Source organism: Penicillium hispanicum (genome assembly GCF_028827665.1).
Source record: "Penicillium hispanicum strain IBT 35686 chromosome Unknown utg000004l_segment0_segment0, whole genome shotgun sequence".
Classification (NCBI taxonomy): domain Eukaryota; kingdom Fungi; phylum Ascomycota; class Eurotiomycetes; order Eurotiales; family Aspergillaceae; genus Penicillium; species Penicillium hispanicum.
The window spans coordinates 760,670-783,265 of record NW_026623196.1 but is presented as its reverse complement, the minus strand read 5'-3'; the positions used below and the strand labels follow the sequence as shown (position 1 = coordinate 783,265).

The following is a 22,596-nucleotide window of genomic DNA, read 5'->3' as shown; positions in this document are numbered from 1 at the left end:
ATTAAAGGTAATAGATATTAATCTTTAATAGTGATTAAATTTAATTATTAATAGTTTATATAGAGTTATAAACTTCTATCCTTTTTCTTTATAAAGATAATAGGGTATCTAGCTAATAATAATAATTTCTAGATATAACCTTTCTTTAGGTTTTTATCAATATAGGCTTATAATATCTTTAATTTAAGCTTTAATAACTAATAGATTAGTTAGAATATAGGCTCTTTATCTTTTTTAATCCTAATTTTATAGTTAAATAGACTATATTTTAGTAGCTTACTATCTTTTAGTAGCTTAAATATATCTTAATATTTATAGTACTTTTTAAGTATCTATATTTCTTCTTTAGTTATATAGAGGGTTTTTAATTTATAGTTTATTATAATATATTCTTTTAGCTTATTATTAGTTATTTTTAGTAACTATTCTACTATTATAATAATACTAATATCTATAGTCTTATTTTATACTCTATCTTTAGGCTATTAACTCTATTTAGCTTTACACTTATATAGGTTATAATAGGTTCCTACCTTTTTAGAGCTAGGCCCTTTATTGTTTAATATTTTATATTTAGTCTATCTTACTTTAGTTTATTTATATTTATAGTTTTTAAAGTAGATACTGTTATACTATTAATCAATCTTTAGATTATATTGTTTTAGCTATAGTACTTTAATTATTATATTATATTATCTTAATCTAGTAATATTAAAATATATCTCTTCCTTATAGTTCTTAATAATTATCTAGATCTACTCTATATAATAAGTGATTTTTAGTCTTAGTTCTTATCTATATAGTCTAATAATTAATATAACTTAACTTTTCTAGATTATTAGTATTTAGTATTTAGTGCTAAACTGTAGGCTTATAAAGTTTTTTACTACTCTAGAGTTAAATATAACTTAAATAAGAATACTACTTCCTCTAAAAATCACTATTAAAGCTTCAGCCTTTATATACTTTCCCTATATAGTGGCTACTAATTACTGTTTTTTTTAGTATAGTTTTTATATATACTATAGTAGCTTTAGATTAATTCTACTATAATCTATCTTACTAATTATATAGATTATATATAATTTATTATAATATTTAATTATAGCTCTTAGATTATACTTTAGGTGTTTTATATATCTAATATATATATAGTCTTCTTATATATATAGATATATTTCTTCTATATCTTTAATATATAACACTGACTTATTACTATTAGATTTATTATAGAGTACCCTTTATAGGTCTCCTATATATAGTATACTATCTAGATTACTCTTTTAGCTAAACTATTCCTAAGTTCCTAGGTATCTATTTCTAAGGGAGTCTTAAGGTATTAAAAACACTTTATTAGTTTTTTAAGATAATAAAATTTTTTAGATCTCTAGGGTTCCTAGTACCTCTATAGGTATCCTTAGGATATCTATTCTTTATCTTTTAGATTCTTTTTTTAATAGCTCTTAGGAATTAGTTATCTAATAACTATCTTAGACCTCTTCCTGATCCATTTCTATTTCCTAGCTTATCTATAGAAACCTTTCTTATTTATTATACTCTTTAAGTTATAAATCAACTAAGGTTCTAGAGCTTATTCTTTTTTAAGCTTTTACCTCCTATTTATACCTAGAGTCTAGCTACAATAAGTCTTTATACTTTAACTATATTATTTACTTCTTTTTAGTATTATAATCTTTATTACTTTTAGATATAAATTATCTATTATCTAGTATTTTACTAATAGCCTATAGCTTTTATAGCTTAGTCTCTTTATTAAATAATTTATAAAATTATCTAAGGATATTAATACATTTTTTAACTCTTTTATAAGCTAGTTCTGCTTTTTATTATTTAGTTAACTACCTTAAATTAATAATATTAATACCTTTATATACTAGGATTTTTAGTTAATCTATATCTTTTATTTATTCTTAATATATTTCTTTAATTTAGTTAATATCCTTATTAATCTTATCTAGGCTCTTCTTAATCTCTTAGATATTTCTACTTACTATTATAGTAGTTTTTTATTATAAACTCTTATAGTTTTATAGTTTATTTATTTAATTACTTTAGATTATATCTAGCAGTTATTCTATATTATCTAGTATTATTTATTTTATTCTAGGCTTTAATACCTCTTCTAGGGCGTCTTTACTTATCTAGGTTTATTTATTTTTTATATATTATCTTCCTTCTTAAATCTTATATAGTACTTATTTAGCTTTTCTAACTTTCTCTACTTTATTCCTAGAGCCTTTATAAATTTTATTAAATACCTTCTACACTTCTATAGTATATTCTTTTAATATCTAGTATATTAGCTTTAAGCCCTATTCTAGGTTCTATCTAGTATTAAGTCTTTAACTTAGTTTATCTTATATTATATAAAGTATTTTTATTTTTATAGTTCTAGTTATATTATATACTCCTCTTTCTTAAGTAGTATAAATCTACTATAGCTTTTAGTTATTTATTTTATTTTTATATTCTTTTATTATATAGCTTAATTTATCACACTTAAAATAAAGCTTTTTTTCCTTATACTATTTCTATTCTTTAGTAAAGAGTTTTACTGTATTAAGCTTTATTGGTTATAAGTTATAAAAGTTACTATACTATCCTTTAGCTAGTTATAGTCTTTATCTGCCTTTTTAGTAATAATATTTATTTTAGTGATATCTTTTACCTTACTATACTTTATATTACTATAGCCTATATTTATATAATTAGTTATTAAATTTTACTGTAATTTCAATTATTTATAATAGTTTTATAGGTTAATTAATTTATATTAGCTTATCCTTAATTTTTTTCTTTAAGACCTTATTTAAATAACTAGATATATATATTATTATTATAATCCAGATATAAAATAATCTATTAGAATTTAGTAATATAGATATTTACTAAACTAATTTATTAAATTTATTTAAGTCATCTTTTAGCTATCTACTAAGTATTAATATCTCTAAAGGTTTATTTAAGCTTCTTTTTAAATATATAATAAGCTATAAAGATCTCTGTTATTATATCTCTCTAATCTAAGAGTAGTTATTATTAAACTCCCTAATATATAGTTTAAACTATTTAAATATTTAATCTTAGAGATATATAGATATATAAATCACTTTATTAGCTTCTTTTATATAGTTAATAGTATAAAGTTATATATCTATCTATATAAAGAATAATTATAATTTAGTTCAATCTCTATAGTAAAAGTCTAGTTTTAGTGGTTTCACTAATATAAAAGATTTTTATATTATTAACTATTTTTATAGTTATAAGATTATTCCTATTAATTTATTATTTATAAGAAGCTAAAGTATCAAAACCTATCCTTTATTAGTACTATTGTCTTTTACTATAATTATACTTTAGCAAGTTTTAATAAGGCATTAATTATCTTATCAACTTCACTTAAATCCTAAACTTTAACATTTAATATATCACACACTAGCTGATTATCTACTGCTGTGTTAGCTTTGCTACCTTAAAGATAATACTTCTTTTAGTAGCTATAGTCCCTCTAAGCTTATCTATCTCCTATCACTGCTGCTGCTCCAGCCTTATATAGGTCTAAAGTCTATAAGGTACTTATCCTAAAAAGTATATTAATTAAGGGCGCCAACTAAGTTAGTTACTTAGGGATAGCTATCTCTAAGTAAGCTCCTAAAGCTATTAGATATTAGTTAGGGTATTAAGTAATATAAAGTAAAACAAGAATAAATTATATTCTAATCTAGTTGCTCTAAGTGACAATAGAGGAATTAAACGCGAAGAACTAAATATATGCTAGTAAATAAGTGTCCTTATATATCTAGTCCATTGTATCGCCCGATAAGACCAGGTCTTATCACTCAATAGGATCTGATCCTATCACCCGATATATCGTCCTATCACTTGATAGGTCGAGTCATATGATTCATTCGAATCGCAACCTGAAGGTTGTCCCTTCACGTGATTTACAAGTTGATTGGCCATCACTTCCCCGTCTTCATGCCCTAGCGTGTTGCCGATGCTAGGTCTGTAACAATAGGACTATAGAGACTATATATATATAGTCCTTGTAAAGGCTAGGGTCGTAATATTACCCCCCTCTTTTAAGGGCCTATATCCTTATAAGTCGATATAAGGCCTTTATTCCTCCAATTTTCTCACTTCTACTATAGTGAACCAGCGTCTTTATAAGATATAGTCCTCTTATATATAATTTACCTATAATTTAGCAGGGTAAGTAGTTTCTTTATCGCAAGTCTTTTTATAAGGATTATCTATTTAGTATATCTTTATAGTATTAACCTATTATTGTTTTTATTGCTATAATAGCTAATATATATATCTTAAATTAATAACTATTAAATATACTATTGAATCTAGTAGTATTATAGTATATATAATATATTTAATAACTTTAGTATATATAGAGGTATATATATATTACTAGTCTTAAAGGGATAAAGTGTATATACTGTTTAGCTCTTTAGTAGGCCTATCTTATAGTAGATTATCTATATTTTTCTTTAGTAGATTCTAATACTAATAAACTATATCTTAGATTAATCCTTGTTTTAATAATAAGGCTAATATAGTTATCTTAGCACTTTTTATAATACCTATAGAAACTATATAGTAAGTTAGTCTTATTAAAGAGTTTAATAGTATATAATAATTATTAACTTAGTAGATTAATCTAAATAATCCATCTATTAATATACTAGAAGATATAGTTTTTTTACTGCTATAAAAATAGCGTCTTTTACTAATCTCTATATTAACTGTATTTACTATAATAATTATAATAGCTATATTAGAAATAGTATATAGAGATAAAGGGTATAATAGTTATTACTAATAATACTTTATAAATATAATAACCTTATTAATAGTTTTTATAGGGTTATATCTAAATTAATATAATCTAGATCTCTATCCTATAAATCTATAAATAGTAGTATAGTCTCTTTTATAGTATCTATATATTATATTAGTATATCTTTAGCTAGTAATTTATTTTTAGTATTAATTCCTATATAGTTTAACTAGCTTCTTTAGCTAGAGGAGATTAATATATACTAAGTCCTTTTAATAAATATTTATAGCTTTAAACTATCTTTAGTAATTTATAGTTATATAGTATAGGCTAATATTTAGTACTATATCTATTTTAGAGGATTTTTTTTTAGTTAGCTAAGTCCTCTTTTTATAGCTATAAAAGTATATCTAATTAATTTTTAAAGCTTTTTTACTAGTTTTAATCTTTTTTTTTCTTTAAATTAATCTAGTACTTCTATATCTTTAAGATTTAATCTTAGTTCTTAAATATTCTTACTATCTCTATAGCCTTTTTATTTAACTAGAAGTTCTATACTATTTTTATAGCTTTTAAAAATATATTCTATTTTAAATTTAGAATATTTATTAATAAAGATTAGATCTAATTATTTATACTTTTATTATAGATTATCTTTATATAGTTTAAGTAATAAAATATATTATATTAAATATATTTTATAGTATATTAGTATAAAGACTAGTTTATATATTTATTTATTAATAATATTTATAATCTAGAATAGTCTAGTATAATAATAATCTAGCTTTTAATAAGGTCTATTTAAATCTAAGTACTTATTATATATAAAGATTTAATTACTAACTATAAAGGTCTTATTAATATATTTCTTATTATATACTTTCTTTATTATCTCTTTTACTCTCTCTAAATATATATAAAGGTCTTTTTATATCTCTTTTAGATTGTTAGCCTATTATCTTATATCCTTATATAGCTCTATTAGTTCCTCTCTAATTAAGATATAAAGATCTAGCTTATAACCTATAAAGACCTCTATAGATAGTATCCCTAAGGTTATATAGATTATACTATTATAGATATACTATCCTATTAATAGCTATTAAGGCTAATTATTTTGATACTCATTTATATAACTCTATAGATAATATTTAAGGGTCTAATTCTACTACTTAGTCTACTTATCTATTTAAGGATAAAATATAATAAATAACTTATATCTTATATCTAATATATAGTAAAAGGTTAACTAGAATATACTAATAAAGACTAAACCTCTATTATTTATAAAATTATCTAATATATTATATTTTATTACTATATATTTATAAAAGAGATATATAAAGTTATTAATATTAATATCTTTTATATAAAGGATATAAAAAGAATACTTTATTATAAGGTCTATTACTATTATAATAGTATTAAAGACCCTTCTTTACTACTTTATAAATAGTAATCTAGTAATAAAGTTAACACTTATCTATTCTATAAATCTTTATAGGACTAATAAAGGTTTTAGTAATCTATATAGTTTATAGTAATAAATAGTATTATACTAATATATAAAGCACTTATTTATATATAATTTAATTATTTTATATATATTATACCACTAATATTATATATAGATATTTTCTTTAGTCTTTTATTTACTATAATACCTTATTTATAGATTATTATAGTAGATATAAAAGATCTCTACTATTATAGCTTTTTAGTAATAAAAGATATATACTTTTCCCTAAATATATAGTAAACTATTATTAAAAGTCTTTCCTTATTATATATCTACTAATATTTTATTTACCTTTTTCTAGTTAATCTCTATAATCTTCTTTTTTACTACTAAATTATCTACTTAAATTTTTTAAATAAGCTTATTTAATAATTTTTAAAACTTAGATTAGTTTAAAAACCCTATAAAGGTCTCTTTAGTTTTCTTATATAAGATAAATAGTAGAGATAGTGATTTTTAATCTATTATATCTAGGATAGTTATTAATCTTTAAATATTTTTAGATTAATTAGTAGTTCCTTTAAAGATTATCTTCTATAGCTTTTTTATAAATATTATACTATATAAGCTAGCTTAGATAGTATTCTATATATAATTAGGTTTTCTACTTAGTATATCAGTAGGATTTATTAAATCTATTTAGAACTAGATTATAAAATTAAAGTTAGCTAGATACTTTACTTAGTATACCTAGTAACAGAAAAACTTTTTTATTATTATAAAACTAACTAAATTTATATAATCTATTTTTATAATTACTAGATTAAGATTTTTTTTAAAATATAATCACTATTTTTTAAAGGATTCTATAATAGCTAATATCTTATAGTCTTTAATCTTATACTAAATCTTTATAAAGATTATCTTCTTTAAATAAAAAATAATAGGCTTCTATATATCTATTTTTAGCTATAGCTATAAATAGATCCTATTAATTACTTTATTTAATATATTAGTCTCTATAAAAATTTTAAATATTAGATTAAAATATATTAAAAAAGATATATCTTAAAAGATCCCTTTAATCTTATAAAAAGCTTCTTTTATACTCTTATTAAAATAGAAATTAATCTTTTTCTTATTCTATCTTTTCTTCTAAATATTTAAACCCTAAATTAGTATATTAAATAGTACTACTATCTTTAAAAATAACTTAATAAACTAATAATAAAAATTTATAAAACTAATAAACTACTAAATATTAAAAATATACTTTAGCTTAAGCTAAAAAGTAATTATTTCTATCTAAGCTAAATCTATAGTAATACTATTATATAAGATAATAAATCCTAGGAATTTAATCTATTTAGTATAAAATATATATTTTAAAGGTTTAATATAGAGCTTAAACTAATAAAGCCTTTTTAGTACTATCTAAATATACTTAATATAGTTTTTTTTATCTTTCAAAAAGATTAAGATATTATTAAAATATATAACTAGAAAAATATTAACTAAGCCTACTAAGGCCTTATTAATATATAACTAGAAGATTATAGATATATTTATTAATTTAAAAGATATTATATAATATTTAAAGTGACTATAATATATTCTAAATATAGTTTTCTATTTATTACTTTTCTTAATTTAGATCCTATAATATATATTATATAGATCTAATTTAATATAAATAAATATATCTATTAACTATAAAAAAGACTCTATAATTAATAATAGTAAATACCAGTTTTTAATTATAATTATATTAAAACTATAATAGTCTATATATAATCTAAGTGAGAAAACGCGGTGCTGCAGATAACCACTATTCCTATAGACTAAAAGGTCCAGGAATGAAACCATCTGAATGGTTTCATCCTGCCACAGCTTATATATTAATAGGGGTCCTGAGACCACATCCTCCCCCACTAAGAATCAAGCTTGTCCTCAAGCTTACTGCCTGGTTTTTAAGGCCTCCTTAGGGCCTAGGGCCGGAACCAGTTAACCTTGCCTAGGAATCGTTCGCTAGGCCCACTTAGGGTCTTCCAGAGGATTATACTTATTAATATATATAACCACCAAGCGGCAGCTTGCTCAGGGTATTAGGGTAAATCCTTATCTAAGATCAAACATCACCTAGATAAGGAAATCTATTAGATAATTAATCCAGCAGCATAATTATATAATAGGTGTGGTCGGTAAAATCCCTGAAGTATACACTAGGATTCGAACGTATAACCCCTAAATTCTGAGTTAGATGCTTTTAAATGAGAAAACACAGTGCTATGGATAACCACTATTCCTATAGACTAAAAGGTCCAGGAATGAAACCATCTGAATGGTTTCATCCTGCCGCAGCTTATATATTAATAGGGGTCCTGAGACCACATAAGCTTTCTATCTTTTTTAAATATAAAGAGAATTAATATATCTATAAAACTTTTTAAAGATTAAATCTAATCTCTTTTAAAATTCTTATTAATATATATATAAAAAACTTTTAATTCTATATTAGATAAAAGATATATTAGTTTAAATAGAGGTTTTTTCTTTAATTCTAATTTAATAATATAATTATATATAGTATACTCTAGTAATAAGATAGCTTACCTTTTATTAGTAATATCTATAAAGTTAATATATTCTATATATATAAGATATTTTATCTTTACTATTATAAGATAGGCTTTTATAATAGATCTTTTTTTATCTTTTAACCTATATAAAGTTATATAAAGGATATAAAACACTATTCTTAGCAATAATTCTTATTTAAAAGCTTTTAGCAATACTATTTTAATCTTAATTAGTATATTTTAATAGTATAACTATTTACTAACTATCTAGTTAATATCTAAATTAACCACTTAAAACTAGTTATATCTTAAAATAATATTATATTTAGTTATATTAACTACTTTATAGAAGATCTTAGTAATACTACACTTTCTTTAGCTATTTACTAATCTTAAAGCCACTTCTTTTTAACTATATAAGTAAATCTTATACCTATTAATCACTTTAACTAGATAAGATTTTATAGTTATATCTTTTAAATTTATTTTTATCTAATATTAACTAATAAAGATTTATATAACTCTACTATTAATTAGTATCTTAGTAATCTAAATTAGTATATCTTATAAATATCTACTATAAATATACTATAGATTAATATATAAAAAGAGCTTTTTTATAAGCTTTTCTTTAAAAAACCTAATACTACTATAGTATATAGCACTAGATTCTCTATTTTTTTAGCTAATCTTACTAATTCTTTTAGCTCTTTAAATAGTCCCTACTAAGATAATTAACCTCTTTATAAATATAGTAAAAGTTATTTTTAATATACTGCTATCTTAGTATTTTAGATATATATTTATATTTTTTATCCTATAAATCTTTAAAAAGCCTTTTTTTATTACTATTTTAAATATTAATAGATCTTTAATTATATCTATATAGTTTCTTTAAATTAATATTTAAACTAGTACTTTTATCTAGTACTCTCTAGTAATATTTAAATCTAAACTTTATAGTATATAAAAGTATACTATCCTTTATATATATTAGATAAATAACCTAATTATCTTAAATATAATTATATAGATTTCTTTAGTAGTATACTTTTAATTTAATCTTATTAACTATTTTAGTCTTTAAATAATTAATATACTTCTATTCTAAAAATATAGTTTATAGCTAATTATAGATTATAATAAGATACTATATATATATATAAATATTCTTATTTTAATTTTAAATAGTATATTATTAATTTTATTTAGTATTTTTTTATAACTATATAAGGTTAGCTATTTAGGTAAAAGCTTATATCTCAAAAATACTTTAAAAGACTTCTTTTTATAAATTAATCTAATAGTAATCTAACTATTTAATTATAATATTATTTAAAAAAATTTAGTAGCTTTAACGACCTTTTTTTACTCTAAATAGAACTATTTAAAATACTAATTAAAGAAAAAATTTAGCTTTATTTTTAGAGTATCCTACTTTTTAGTAGATTTTCCTATAAAGATTAGTATATCTAAAAGGCTATATAGCTCTCTTATATAAGCTTATTTATTAACTAGATTATTTTTAAATCTACTAAAAAATAATAAAGGCCCCTAATACTATACTATTAATAGCACTATTAATAGATTATTTATAGATTTAAATAATAGCCTTTAAAATATCTATAAGATAGCTAAGGTAAAAACTATATTTATAGTAATAGTCCTATTTTTATCTAACTAATTTTACTCCTTTATAGCTTTATTAGTAAGCTTTTATTTATAGAGTTATACTATAAATTTAGCCTCTTTATTTTTAGCTATAAAGAGCTACTTTAATATTTTATTCCTCTTTAACTATAGATTATACTACTTCCTTTATTCCTCTTATTCAGTATTATATAGTATATCTACTATATTATCTTACTATTTAAAGGTAGCTAGTATAACTATTTCTAAGTCTTATAGAGGATTAGGTGCCTATAAAGGATAATTCTCTAGTAGATTAATAGCTATAATAGATCGCGATAGAATAGCTTCCTACTGGCCTTCTCCTATTACTTTTAGCTGGCCTTCTCCTGCGAGATCCTCTCCTAGAAGACGCGAGCTACTGCGAGTGATACAGGATATTATAAGGGGTTTTAATAGTCCAATCTGGTAGATTTAAAGTGATTAGAATGTTAGGACTGGCTCTGCGAGGCAGTCCTAGGATATGGTAAAAAGGATTAGAGTGAAGAAACCAATGACTCGATTCTGAGTGTAAACTAATCGCTAGCGTGCTATCTGGGTGTGCGCCAGGCGTCAGATCAGGAGGACAGTTGCGGGTGGGGCAGGGGGCAGTCGACCTATATACTAACCTGATCGGGTTGGTGTGACTTAAGCGAGCTGTCCCCTGCTATAAATACCACTAGTTTTCTAACTTACCTTCCTTTTTATTCCTCTACTAGACGTCTCCTAAACATCCCTCCTTCCTCTGCTAGATCACTGTAAAAAAAATCAAAAACCCCCTAAAAAATAAGAAAAACTATAAAACCCCTAAAAGAGTATTAATTATATAGCTAAACTAGCCTTCTATATACTATATTTAATTTTAGATTAGAATTTTAAATTAATAAATATTATTTTATATAAATCTAAGCTATAGATATCTAATAGATATCTAGTAGATATTTAGTAGATATTTAGTAGATATTTAGTAGATATTTAAGAGATATTAAACTAAAAGTTAAATAAAGACTATAATATATATATATATATATATATATATATCTAGAATATATATAAATATATAATATAAGTAAGAGATATTTATTGTTATTTAAGTCTATTTATTTTTTTTAAGCTTTTAATATTTTCTTCTCTAGCTCTAACTCCTTTAACTAAAGTTATTTCTTTTTAATAGCCCTATATTTAGTCTGCTCTGTTAAAAAAGAGAAATATAAGTGATTAATAAAGATAAATAATCAGATATCTACTAGACGTCTCCTAGATATCTTACCTTTATCCTTATATTGAAGATAACCTTTGTGTTGATGTTGAACGGGAGTGGTACTACAGTATTTATGGGAAATATAAAACTCGCCCATCCTAAACTGGACTAGTATGTAATTATTGACCAGGACAGTTGAAATTCCCCTTCCTAATCAGGCTAGTCAACTGCACCCTGCCCCACAACCAACTGTCCAAGTAATCCGACAACTCGGTGTGCGCAGGGGTGTAAGTCCCTGCGTGGTATGGCGGCCCATATAGACTATGGGTGTGTGCGGTACGCAGGACCATAGAGACCATATGTGCGGTCCCTGCGAGGGCCAGGGTCGTAACACCCGGTCACCCGTTCACCCGGTCACCCGTTCACCCGGTCACCCGGTCAGCCCTATACTCCCATATAGGCCAGAAACGGCCGCCACGACACAAATGCAACTTGTTATGAGGCTGTCGGTAGAAAAGGGGGCCAAAAAGACTAAATAGAGAGACCTATCTATAGGCTAATTATATACACGATAGCTCTGGGCTAAGGACCGTAAACAGCTAATCCCTAGCCCTAATATAGCGATTTGCGTGTAAATAGCTAATTAGACGTGCAGCAGACAATATTATGTGACTGTGCTAGGCAGAAAAGCTGAATGCATCGCCCTATATCCGGCTGATCAGGGGGCGGAAGCCTTTTTAGCGCGAAAATTAGACGTATCCAGCACTTTTCCAGAGATATAGTATGCTTCGCTTTGCTCCATAATGAGCTCGATTATGGGGCTTTAACTCTTCTGTGTATCATATCTTTTGGCTTTGGGGTTTGTATAAGATTATCTGCAAAGGAATCGATGGAAAATCATGAGCGGAATCCGTAGACTCAGACTTCTGAGACCGAACCTTAAGATTGATGGAGTCAGAGACTATAAGATAACTATAGGATAGAGTACTCTCTATAAGTGATATATTTAAACCTAGAAGATGATATAGATATGTTACGGCGCGTGCCCGGGCGCACTAACCAAACAAGCCAAAAGACCAAATATGCTAGAACGCTATGTTCTAGCATGCCCGGGACCGATATAAGTAGCGCGCATCGTTAGGCTAGGGTGGACCAGTCCTAGTCCTAGCAAGATAGCTATATTTATTTATAATAGAATAGATTTTAGAATAATATATAATCTAACCTATTAGGCTATAAAATAAGATTTATTAGATAATAAACTTAGGATATAGTAGATAATAAGATCTAGTCTATGTACGTCGCCGCATACACAGTTCGATCTATATAACTCCATATGGTATCATCGATCAGAAAGAAATCAAAACGCAAATGATCATTATCACCGCATGAGACAGTCTTCAAGCCCTAGATCTGCCCCTGAGAGATTTTAGAAATATGAGGCACCGACTCACCCTGGTCACCCTCCATCTCGCGGATCTCATGCGGTTCCTGCGCAGCCGCGAGCCAATCCCACCCCTGTTCGTCAGCCCAGGAATTCCACTGATCCGGCGTGGCAGCACCAAGTGTTGGCAATAAATTTCCCATTGTGATGGTACAGTCCATTCCGAGGACTGTCTTGCAGTGCTCCAACAGATCCGGGAAGAGGTATGATGGCGAGCCACGAATCTGCGAGAGCGTGTGCAGAATGCCCCAGAGGAGCTCTCGAGGATCGACTGTTGACTCGGCAAGCCGAGACATGGCTTTGGAGCCTACGGAGCGAGTGACATCGGCGACGGAGGAGCCCATGTCGAATAGTTTTTGCTCCTGGGTTCGTTCAATCAGTACACGGGATTCGTGGATGTGGCTTGGGGGAGCTTACCATGCCGATTCCATGGGCGTCTATTGCGCCTTGTGAGGATGTCCCAATAACGCCCATCACTGCCTTGCCCACCAGCACTGGGAGGTGAAAGGGGAGCACTGCGTCATCGCGCGACCCCGGTTGTGTGGCGTGGCTCATGGATAACTTCCACATCATGGATTGCAGCCACTGCTGTGTGATGAGGATATCAACCTGTTGGATTTCGGGGACCCCGTCCAACGAGATGGGTTTGCACAGGCTCGACTGGATGGTGGATGTAGGCGGCCGTTCTAACAGGCCATCGCCGCCACCCGCAGAGATCCAGTCGTAGAGATTGGAGGTGAGTTTCTCAAAGATGTTGATCAGGTTGATAAACCCAAATGCCAGAATGGGGTCTTCGGAACAAAGCACCTGCGGCTTGTGGATGGAGCTACGCAACATCACTGGTTTGGCTTGCTGCAGCGCGTAGCCTCTGTTATATCCAGTCAGCAACGTTGACAGGAAAGCGTGTCTGATCTCACCTTTCAGTAATGAAGAGCAGCCAGAACACCCTGCGTCTCTCTTCAGCTTCCTCGACAGGAAACTCCGAATATGTCGACTCACGATGCAACCCCAGCGTGAATGCCATGGAGGTGGCCTGGCACAGATAGAACCACGCATGGCTCTGCTGGTCCAGGTTCCCGTACGAGGCGAACAAGAAAAACGAAGTCAAGAGATTATCAATGCTAATGTCCTCTACTATGTCGCATTCTTGCCGCGCTCGCACCGCTTCAGATAACAACTTCTCGCCAGAGACCAAGGCATGCCCACCGTCCAGACTCTGCAGTCGAGCGGGATCCGGTACTGGATTAGCCCCGTCGAGCTTCAATTGAATGTGTGTTGCCGCGCACAGGGATGCCAAAAATGCATATCGCCGCGGGGAGATCCGCTCCGGTTGGTGGCTATCCAGACGTAATTGTTCTGCGCGCACCACCGGCATGATCGGAAACAGGTATTTCACGTAGACATTGACATGTGCGAGGAGAATCTGCGGCGAGAGACGGCGTGCGTGTGGGAGAGCATAGCCGTGTGCCGATTCCACCGTAGAGTCAGTGGAGTCCGGCGACGAGACGAGATCTGGCGGTGGGAGTTGGGAGAGAGAATCGGAGAAGTCGTGTGACACATACTGCGCCTCAGCGACGCCAAATGACGGCGATGTGGGCGAACTGAATCCGTACGCCGACGGGTCTGAAAAGGTGTCTTGGGGGATATAGAGCTGGTCTGGTGCTGCCTCGGCGCGCGCAGATAATGGGTGGACTGGTGCCAGAGGATAGAGGGTTCGGAATTTGGGACCTTTGCGACGAAGAACGTCGCTATAGGAGCAGGAGAGAAGTAATCGTTGACACTTATCGCAGGGCAGCTGGCGCGAGCATTTGATCTTGCGCCGGCGACAATTATCGCATGCTTGTTTGAACGGCTTGGACTCTGGAGCAAGATCCATGATGCGATGATCTTTGATGCTATGCGCTCGTCTAGAACAGATCAGAGTAATGTAGGGGAGTGCATGGTTGGAGGTGACAGTCCGAGTCAAGTGAAAGTGAAAAGCACAAGTCAATGCAAACATCAATCCGCCAACAAATCCACCAACTCGCATCTGGGGAATCGCGGGGCCTGCAGGTCAACATCCAATCCCCGCAAAGGCCCAAGCACCATAAAACGCCTGCATACGGTGGCTGCTATAGCCTCATGCTGGATTGCGATTCGTGCCTAGCGCCTACGCCTACGTTGGCCCTCTGGTGGACTCTTTGACCTCGTCGGGCACGATGGACGATGATCAACGAGCGTATGAACCAGCCCAATCCCACGATGGTAATAGTCGACCCTGTCCGGTCATCCCGAGCCCACTCATGCAAGATTCTACTAACGATAATGCAGACTCACAAAACTCCAGCTGCACATAAGCAAGGCCATTTCTTCCCCTCACCAAGTAGGGACGACGTCGTAACCTTGGAGACAGCTCGGCGCTACGCACGTCGTGTGGTGCAGGTGTATACATCTCGTTGGCTCGAGACCGGCGAAATTACATCACCTATCATATATCGTCAACGCGGGGACGATGCGCGATTTTCGTACTATCTAGACTAGCGAGCTGGATCTAATTATCCACGCCGCAGTAGCGCGCCGCCGCTAGACCACGATGAGCCCGCGTCTCCGCAATCTTCACTGCCCATCGTGGTCCCCCCGGGAGTTGACACCCTAGCCGAGCCAATCACCATCACCTCGGCCCTTGGCGACTTCAGTTCTGCTGTCCCAACGCTACTACGAGACATTGATGCCGAGATTTCTTATCCACGCACTCGGGAAGCCGAGGCGAGCAGCAGCCATCATTTCATGATTTCATCATACCATCATGCCATCATGCCATCATGCCACCATGCCACCATGCCACCATGCCACCATGACAGCCCGACTGAGAGAAATGCCATGTTGATAGCGGGTGGGACCCGGAGGGCCGCTACGCCCCTCCAGCTTCCCCAGAAATACCCCGAGGTTCTTGCGAAGTCCGCGGTTCCCCAGAGTCCGGTTTTTTTTCGGATTGCCTGGAACCTGACGGCACGTCCTGTCATCACTGCCATCGCTCGGGTCCCTTCATTTCACTCGAACTCCCACTAGAGAGAAAAGACTCACCGGCGATGGCAATGCTGGCCCGGACTACCGTGCGGCCCCAAGCCGATCCGTCCGCTGCTCCGCTTTCCCCGGTTTTAGCTGGCCCAAGCTCCGCCATTATTATTCTCCAGCTATCATCGTCCACCTTCCAACCTTGGAGGCATCTCCAATAGAGATTCTTTAGGTAGAGTTCAGCTCCGGGGTACTCCGTGGTATCCGCGCGGTGTCATTGTGAGGCAGACCCCCGTCAAGCACGACATCCCGCGGTTGACAACTATAGATCCGTTGCATCCTCTCCCTCATCGTCCCACTCACCTCTCCTTCTCCCTCTCCCCAGACCCCGATCACCGCGATCCACTCTTCCAAAGGTGCCCATTTTATAGAATTTGGCAGCAAAGAGGGCATCGGGCATTTATCGGACTGCGGGCCAATCACGGCGCGGTCTCCCTGGTACTCAATGCGATGAACCTTCCAGGGCCTGGCGAACCTTGCCAGCGCCAATCCCAAGCAATGCGAGCATCGCACTAAAAGAAGAGCAAGGTCATTGACGATCGTCTCCACCTGGCAGGACTCGATCATTTGGACCCGCTCGCTCTATGGACAGGGGCCTCTTTCTCGCCGCTGCCAATCCCGCCAAAGAATTCAGCCATTCAGCCACCCAGAATGCGATCTGGCGTGCCTGGTACGAGTGCGATCGCCTTGACCATGTACATGTCTCGATGGCCGATCACGCATTCTCTCTACCACGGGGATTCAACGGGAGATACTTTCATGTTGCCCCCGAGAGTCTTTGGAATGCCATCGGTGAATCATGTCCGCGGCAAGCGGTTCTGCAGTACCGCGACCGCAGCTGTTTGCCTCCATAGCAAACTATAAGAAGGGCCCAGGGTGAGCATCGAGTCGTGTAAGACGAAGAAAACAGGCAGAAACAAGACCTCCTATCTATTCGTGACAGAGAACTCACTTGCGATGATAGGTTTTACGGACCTTATGGCCGGCGGGTAGCTGTTGCCAACCGTCTATGCCGCGAGCTCGACCTTGACAGCGCGTTCATCGGCGAGCTCAGCAAAGAGTCAATTTACCATGCCTGTTTCTGCGGATATTAGCCAGAACCTGGTTGCCAATATCGACGACCCCCAGGCCGTGAACGCGCAATCAGCGTGTCCTAACTACAAGGCGTCTATGGAGGTGTGCAGTATAATAATGAGACTTCACATGTCTTGGCGGTTGGAAATCTCCAGGATTTGCAAAAGGAGCTTGGGACGAGGATTGGATTCTGAAGTGGTAGATATATTGTCGTTCCGACCACATTCTGGATCATTGTGTGCTTTTTTTTTTTTTTTTTTTTTTTGAAGCCATCAGATAGCTTGATCTACCCAAGAGGCGAAACCTAGGGGGCAACCAATATTCTACAGGATGGCAAGCGGGGTGCCTGATCTGGCTCCCAGCCTAGCGCCATTCATGGCCGTCTGTGTGCTTCTGCTTCACCTAGTTGGCTTCGCTCTGTATGGCCATCCTGGATTGTCTAACTATTTTACACCAGAGAATTCTACATCATTTAGGTTAGAAGAGTGTGGGAATTTTCCATCGAGGTACACGGATCATATATTTTCCGCTCAAGCTACTGGAGAACTGCCACCTTTGGTTATATTCCTCTTCTAAACAGTTCCTCGCCACGATGTCGGAAGGTCAGTTAGATCTGTCAGATGATGGGCGAAATGTACATTTCTTCGACGGTTCGACGGGTGACATGCTGGGTGGACTGTTTCAAAATGGCTCAGTTACCCAAGCCAACTTCGTCGACATGCTCAACATCGTCTTGGTCATTGTACCGCATCCACCTGCTATACCGCGCCCACTTACCATCAAGGCGAGGTCCGGCCAAACTATCACACGAACTAGCCAACCACTGACACCTGGAGATTACGATATCTATGTTTCTGATGGCGGTAAGTCTTCTGATCAAAGCCATGAGAAGGGAAACCCCGGCTAACTTGGATAGACTCCATTGAACTCAGTGATGAGCCCTTCGTGCGCCGACTCCCTTCCCACAGTGTTAGTGGTCACGAGGTGGGTTTCAAGAACGGTATACGGGCCAGGGATGGAAAGTGTGTCTTCACTGGGATCGTTAACCCTCGCGCTCATCTGAAGAAATGGGCAGGCTGGGAGGCCTCCCACATATTCCCTCTTGAGAAGGAAAGCTTTTGGGTTGAACACAATTTCAACCGATGGATCACTAATACAGACTCGGGGAACCATTCTGCACCCATCCACTCTATCCAGAATGGGTTTCTCCTTCAGTCACATATACATCAATTATTTAACGATTACTCAATTTCGGTGAATCCAGATGTTAGTGATTTAACCTAAGATGGAAGTATACAACGGATGCTTTGCTAATTTATCTATAGGAGGACTACAAGATCACTTCCTTTATTCCCGACGTCTTTGGGGTTGATGGAAGAACCCTTGACCCTGTGTGTCGAAACCCCGCCGACCCAAATCGCGTCTCAGACTACCTCCTTCGCTGGCACTTCAGACAGAGCATTCTCGCAAACATGAGAGGCGCTGGAGAGCCTTCGTTTGAACATGACTTCCCATCTGGCTCGGACATGCTTAAGGAGATACGTGAGGGGCCGTTTCCGGTCGAGCGGTTCGAAATGGAACTTTCGTCCAGACTATGCGGATGGGAATAATGTCAGGACGTGGTTTAGTGATGTTGTCAGGAGGACTGAAGACAATAAAGAGGCAATGAGAGACGAAGGATGGGATTTTTATTTGATGGCGTTTTTGCATGAAGCACTATGTATTGATACCCCCGACTGTTACTGGAGTTTCTACCCATATTCTGAATCATTTTCTCTTCAAAGAGAGAGACGGTCATTGATGCGTATCAAGTCTAAACGGCGTCAATTCTACATTTACTCATAGAATGGGACTCCTGGCTTGAGGAGTTCGCCCATACAGCTACAGCGATCACCACGACAATGACTAGGCAGTAGCTATGGTTGTGTGTTCGTGGTCTACGAGCAATGATGTCAAGCATGAGAAATGAGTGATGAGAATTGTACTAACCAAGAATACTTTGAGTGCTTGGCCAGAAGGAGCGCCAGTCTTGGCACATCATCTTCGTATGTCGGTCCCATTTTCAATCCGCCACAACATCCATACATCCCGATATCCATCAAGACAATGTCGGACGAGGACATGACCTCGAGCCGCGTGTCCGTCAAAATCCCAATCCATACACTCTCATCGTCCTTAGACGCAGTTCTAGCCTTTTCAGTCGAAACTAGATCCTCCAGCCTCGTGAGTTTATTCCCGAAGACCCACTGCAATGGCCGATATGTACAAGCAAGAGGGCCACAATTAATCAAAACAATCTCAACCACGCCAGCCTAATAACAGGCGCTACCAATCGAGCTCTTGTTCGTGGCTCCTCAAACACCGACGCCAGAGCGATCGACAACAGCCCCCAACCAAGCCAATCACCTCGCATTCAGCCCCCTTTGCAACCCCATGGCGACCCTGGAATCTCCAGTCTGGCGCATTGTGAACGCCGATTGCTCCCTGTCCCTCTGATTGATCCTCTCAACTAGGATTCTACTTGCAGGCATCACAGCCCCCGCAGTCCCTAGCGGCCATCGGGGCCCGTCTCGCTCCGGAATGGCGAACTGGCCCGCAGAGGCAGCGCACAAGAGGATGGAAACGCTAGAGTGTGGTTGCAAGGGTAGCCTGTGGCAGCGATCTGCCTTCTCGTCCAGCCAGTTAAGCCTAGCGATTGACACCCTGCAAGTCGGGGACCTCATCTGCTGTGACTCTGTCGTGACGGATCTCTCCTCGTCCAATCCATTGCAAATTTCAAGTTCTGCTGCGACCGAGGACGGACATTCGAAGGAGATTCACGTCGATCTGTTTATGTGGTACTCTTTCCATTTCCGGGTTCGGGTATAAAGTTGGTGGGCTTGCCGTCGAGCTCTAATATCCGATCGCAGAAGGATTACCCTGGGGCTGGATAGTTTATTTCGACTTTGCATTTATAGTAGACGTTCTGCTCTGACTTTCGGAAGCTCTCTTCAACCTGTTTGCCTCAATACCAACGCCCAGACATCACACCATGCATCTGGGACGTCTTGCTGGGCTCGCCAGTCTGATCAGCTCGGCCATTGCCGCGACCCCGGCGGAATGGCGCTCGCAGTCGATCTATTTCATGCTCACTGATCGATTCGCGAGAACGGATGGCTCGACGACTGCTACCTGCGATGCTAAATATGGGGTATGCTCAATGCACGCGCGCTGAATCAACAACACCCAGCTCACTTATTCTCAGTTGTACTGTGGCGGCACCTGGCAGGGTATCATTGACAAGGTAAATCAGTGGGATTGAGCTTGGTTCTAGGAATTGTGCTAATCGCGATTGTAGCTGGATTATATCCAGGGGATGGGATTCACGGCCATCTGGATCAGCCCCGTCACTGAGCAGCTGCCACAGAAAACTTCCGATGGCGAAGCCTACCACGGCTATTGGCAGCAAGACATGTACGTGCGTTCAGAGAGGCTGTCGATTGGAGATAGCTGACCAAATTCCAGTTATTCCCTCAACTCCAACTTCGGTACCGCCGACGATCTGAAGAACCTGGCCTCCGCGCTGCACGATCGCGGAATGTACCTCATGGTCGATGTCGTGGCTAACCACATGGTATGTTGCATCATTCGCATCTCCTGCAGATATCGCTGCTAATCCATCCACACAGGGCTATGCTGGTGCTGGCGACAAGGTCGACTACAGTGTCTTCAACCCTTTCAACGCCCAGGATTACTTCCACTCCTACTGTGAAATCACCGACTACAGCAACGAGGCCAACGCAGAGAAGTGCTGGATGGGGGACACGACGGTGTCACTGCCCGATCTGAACACCGAATTGGAGGCCGTCCAGCACATCTGGTACAACTGGGTCGAGTCCCTGGTATCCAACTACTCTAGTCAGTCACCCATCCTCCAATCTGCGCACGATGATCTGTTCGCCCGTATTCTAACACCTCACAGTCGACGGTCTGCGTATCGACAGCGTCTTCGAAGTCCAGAAGAGCTTCTGGGCAGACTACAACAAAGCCGCCGGTGTCTACTGCATCGGCGAAGTCTTCAACGGAGACGTGGGCATCGCCTGCCCTTACCAGGACGACCTGGACGGCGTCCTCAACTACCCAATGTAATCGCGACGCACGATATCCCCGTCAAAGAACCCAACTAACACAAATCAGGTACTTCCCGCTCCTGCGCGCCTTCAAATCCACCAGCGGAAGCATCAGCGATCTATACAACATGATCAACACCGTGAAAACAAGATGCCCCGACTCGACCCTCCTCGGCACCTTTGTCGAGAACCACGACAACCCTCGCTTTGCCTCGTACGTCCCAGCATCCTTTCGTGTTCCTTTTCTTCCATCAAGTCCCCAAGCCCGTACTGACTGCAACAGCTACACCGACGACATGTCCCTCGCCAAAAACGCCGCCGCCTTCACCATCATGTCCGACGGCATCCCCATCATCTACGCCGGCCAGGAGCAGCACTACAACGGCGCCAACGACCCCTACAACCGCGAAGCCGTCTGGCTCTCCGGCTACAACACCGACAGCGCGCTCTACAAGCTCATCGCCAAGGCCAACGCCGTCCGCAACCACGCCATTTTCCAAGACGAGAAGTACATCACGTACAAGGTACGTCCCAGCCAGACCATCCCCCCTTTTTCCCTTTCCTGTTCCTGTCGGCTGGATCTGTATCTGACAGCAACAGAACTTCCCCATCTACCAAGACCAAACAACTCTGGCCATGCGCAAGGGCTACGCCGGCAAGCAGACCATCACCGTCGTGTCGAATCTCGGCGCAGGCGGGAGCCAGTACACGCTCTTCCTGCCGAACACGGGCTTTGACGCCGGCGCCGTCGTGACGGAGGTGATTACCTGCACGAACATCACTGTCAATGGCAGTGGGCATGTCGCCGTGCCCATGGCGAGCGGGGCGCCGCGGATTTTGTATCCGAGCTCGGCGCTGCAGGGATCGGGGCTTTGTTCGTAGATCCTGGTTCCAAGGTGGTTGTTTGGGTGACTCGGATCTTGTGCGAGCTGTGCTCTTTTCCCAGCTCTCGCCTCGACCTTTCACTCGCTTTCTCGCGATTTATATATTCTCGCTCCTGTTTTAACTACCTATTATATTTGACTTCACATTTCACCGACTCTAGACATCATACGAGCTACTCAAAAGAGGACTGTCCAACTGGAAGGCAACGTGAAATATATTTTGACTGCACTGCAGCATTAACCCATTCCGCAAGACGGCGTTCCTCATGTAAAATCGGAAAATTATAAACGTGAATCGAACCAGG

General features: G+C 36.2%; 4 protein-coding genes across 4 annotated transcripts; 3 read left to right on the top strand and 1 right to left on the bottom strand.

Moving 5' to 3' along the window:
- Positions 1–13,133: 13,133 nt before the first annotated feature.
- Positions 13,134–15,046, bottom strand: N7459_004041 (putative C6 transcription factor (AmyR); the record flags this gene model as incomplete). Its single annotated transcript, XM_056943225.1, has 3 exons — positions 13,134–13,532; positions 13,588–14,038; positions 14,088–15,046. The coding sequence occupies 3 exons, from the start codon at positions 15,044–15,046 to the stop codon at positions 13,134–13,136; spliced, it is 1,809 nt and encodes a 602-aa protein (XP_056800108.1).
- A 329-nt stretch (positions 15,047–15,375) lies between these two features.
- Positions 15,376–16,218, top strand: N7459_004040 (uncharacterized protein; the record flags this gene model as incomplete). Its single annotated transcript, XM_056943224.1, has 3 exons — positions 15,376–15,414; positions 15,481–15,674; positions 15,720–16,218. The coding sequence occupies 3 exons, from the start codon at positions 15,376–15,378 to the stop codon at positions 16,216–16,218; spliced, it is 732 nt and encodes a 243-aa protein (XP_056800107.1).
- A 1,672-nt stretch (positions 16,219–17,890) lies between these two features.
- On the top strand, positions 17,891–18,908 carry N7459_004039 (HNH endonuclease signature motif containing protein; the record flags this gene model as incomplete). Its single annotated transcript, XM_056943223.1, has 3 exons — positions 17,891–18,161; positions 18,215–18,564; positions 18,624–18,908. 3 exons carry the CDS (start codon positions 17,891–17,893, stop codon positions 18,906–18,908), a joined length of 906 nt encoding a protein of 301 aa, XP_056800106.1.
- A 1,376-nt stretch (positions 18,909–20,284) lies between these two features.
- N7459_004038 (alpha-amylase) lies at positions 20,285–22,289 on the top strand (the record flags this gene model as incomplete). Its single annotated transcript, XM_056943222.1, has 9 exons — positions 20,285–20,488; positions 20,543–20,581; positions 20,636–20,751; positions 20,803–20,911; positions 20,967–21,195; positions 21,260–21,422; positions 21,475–21,621; positions 21,691–21,931; positions 22,008–22,289. Coding segments are annotated over 9 exons (1,530 nt in total), but the record flags the coding sequence as incomplete, so codon positions are not given.
- Positions 22,290–22,596: the final 307 nt, after the last annotated feature.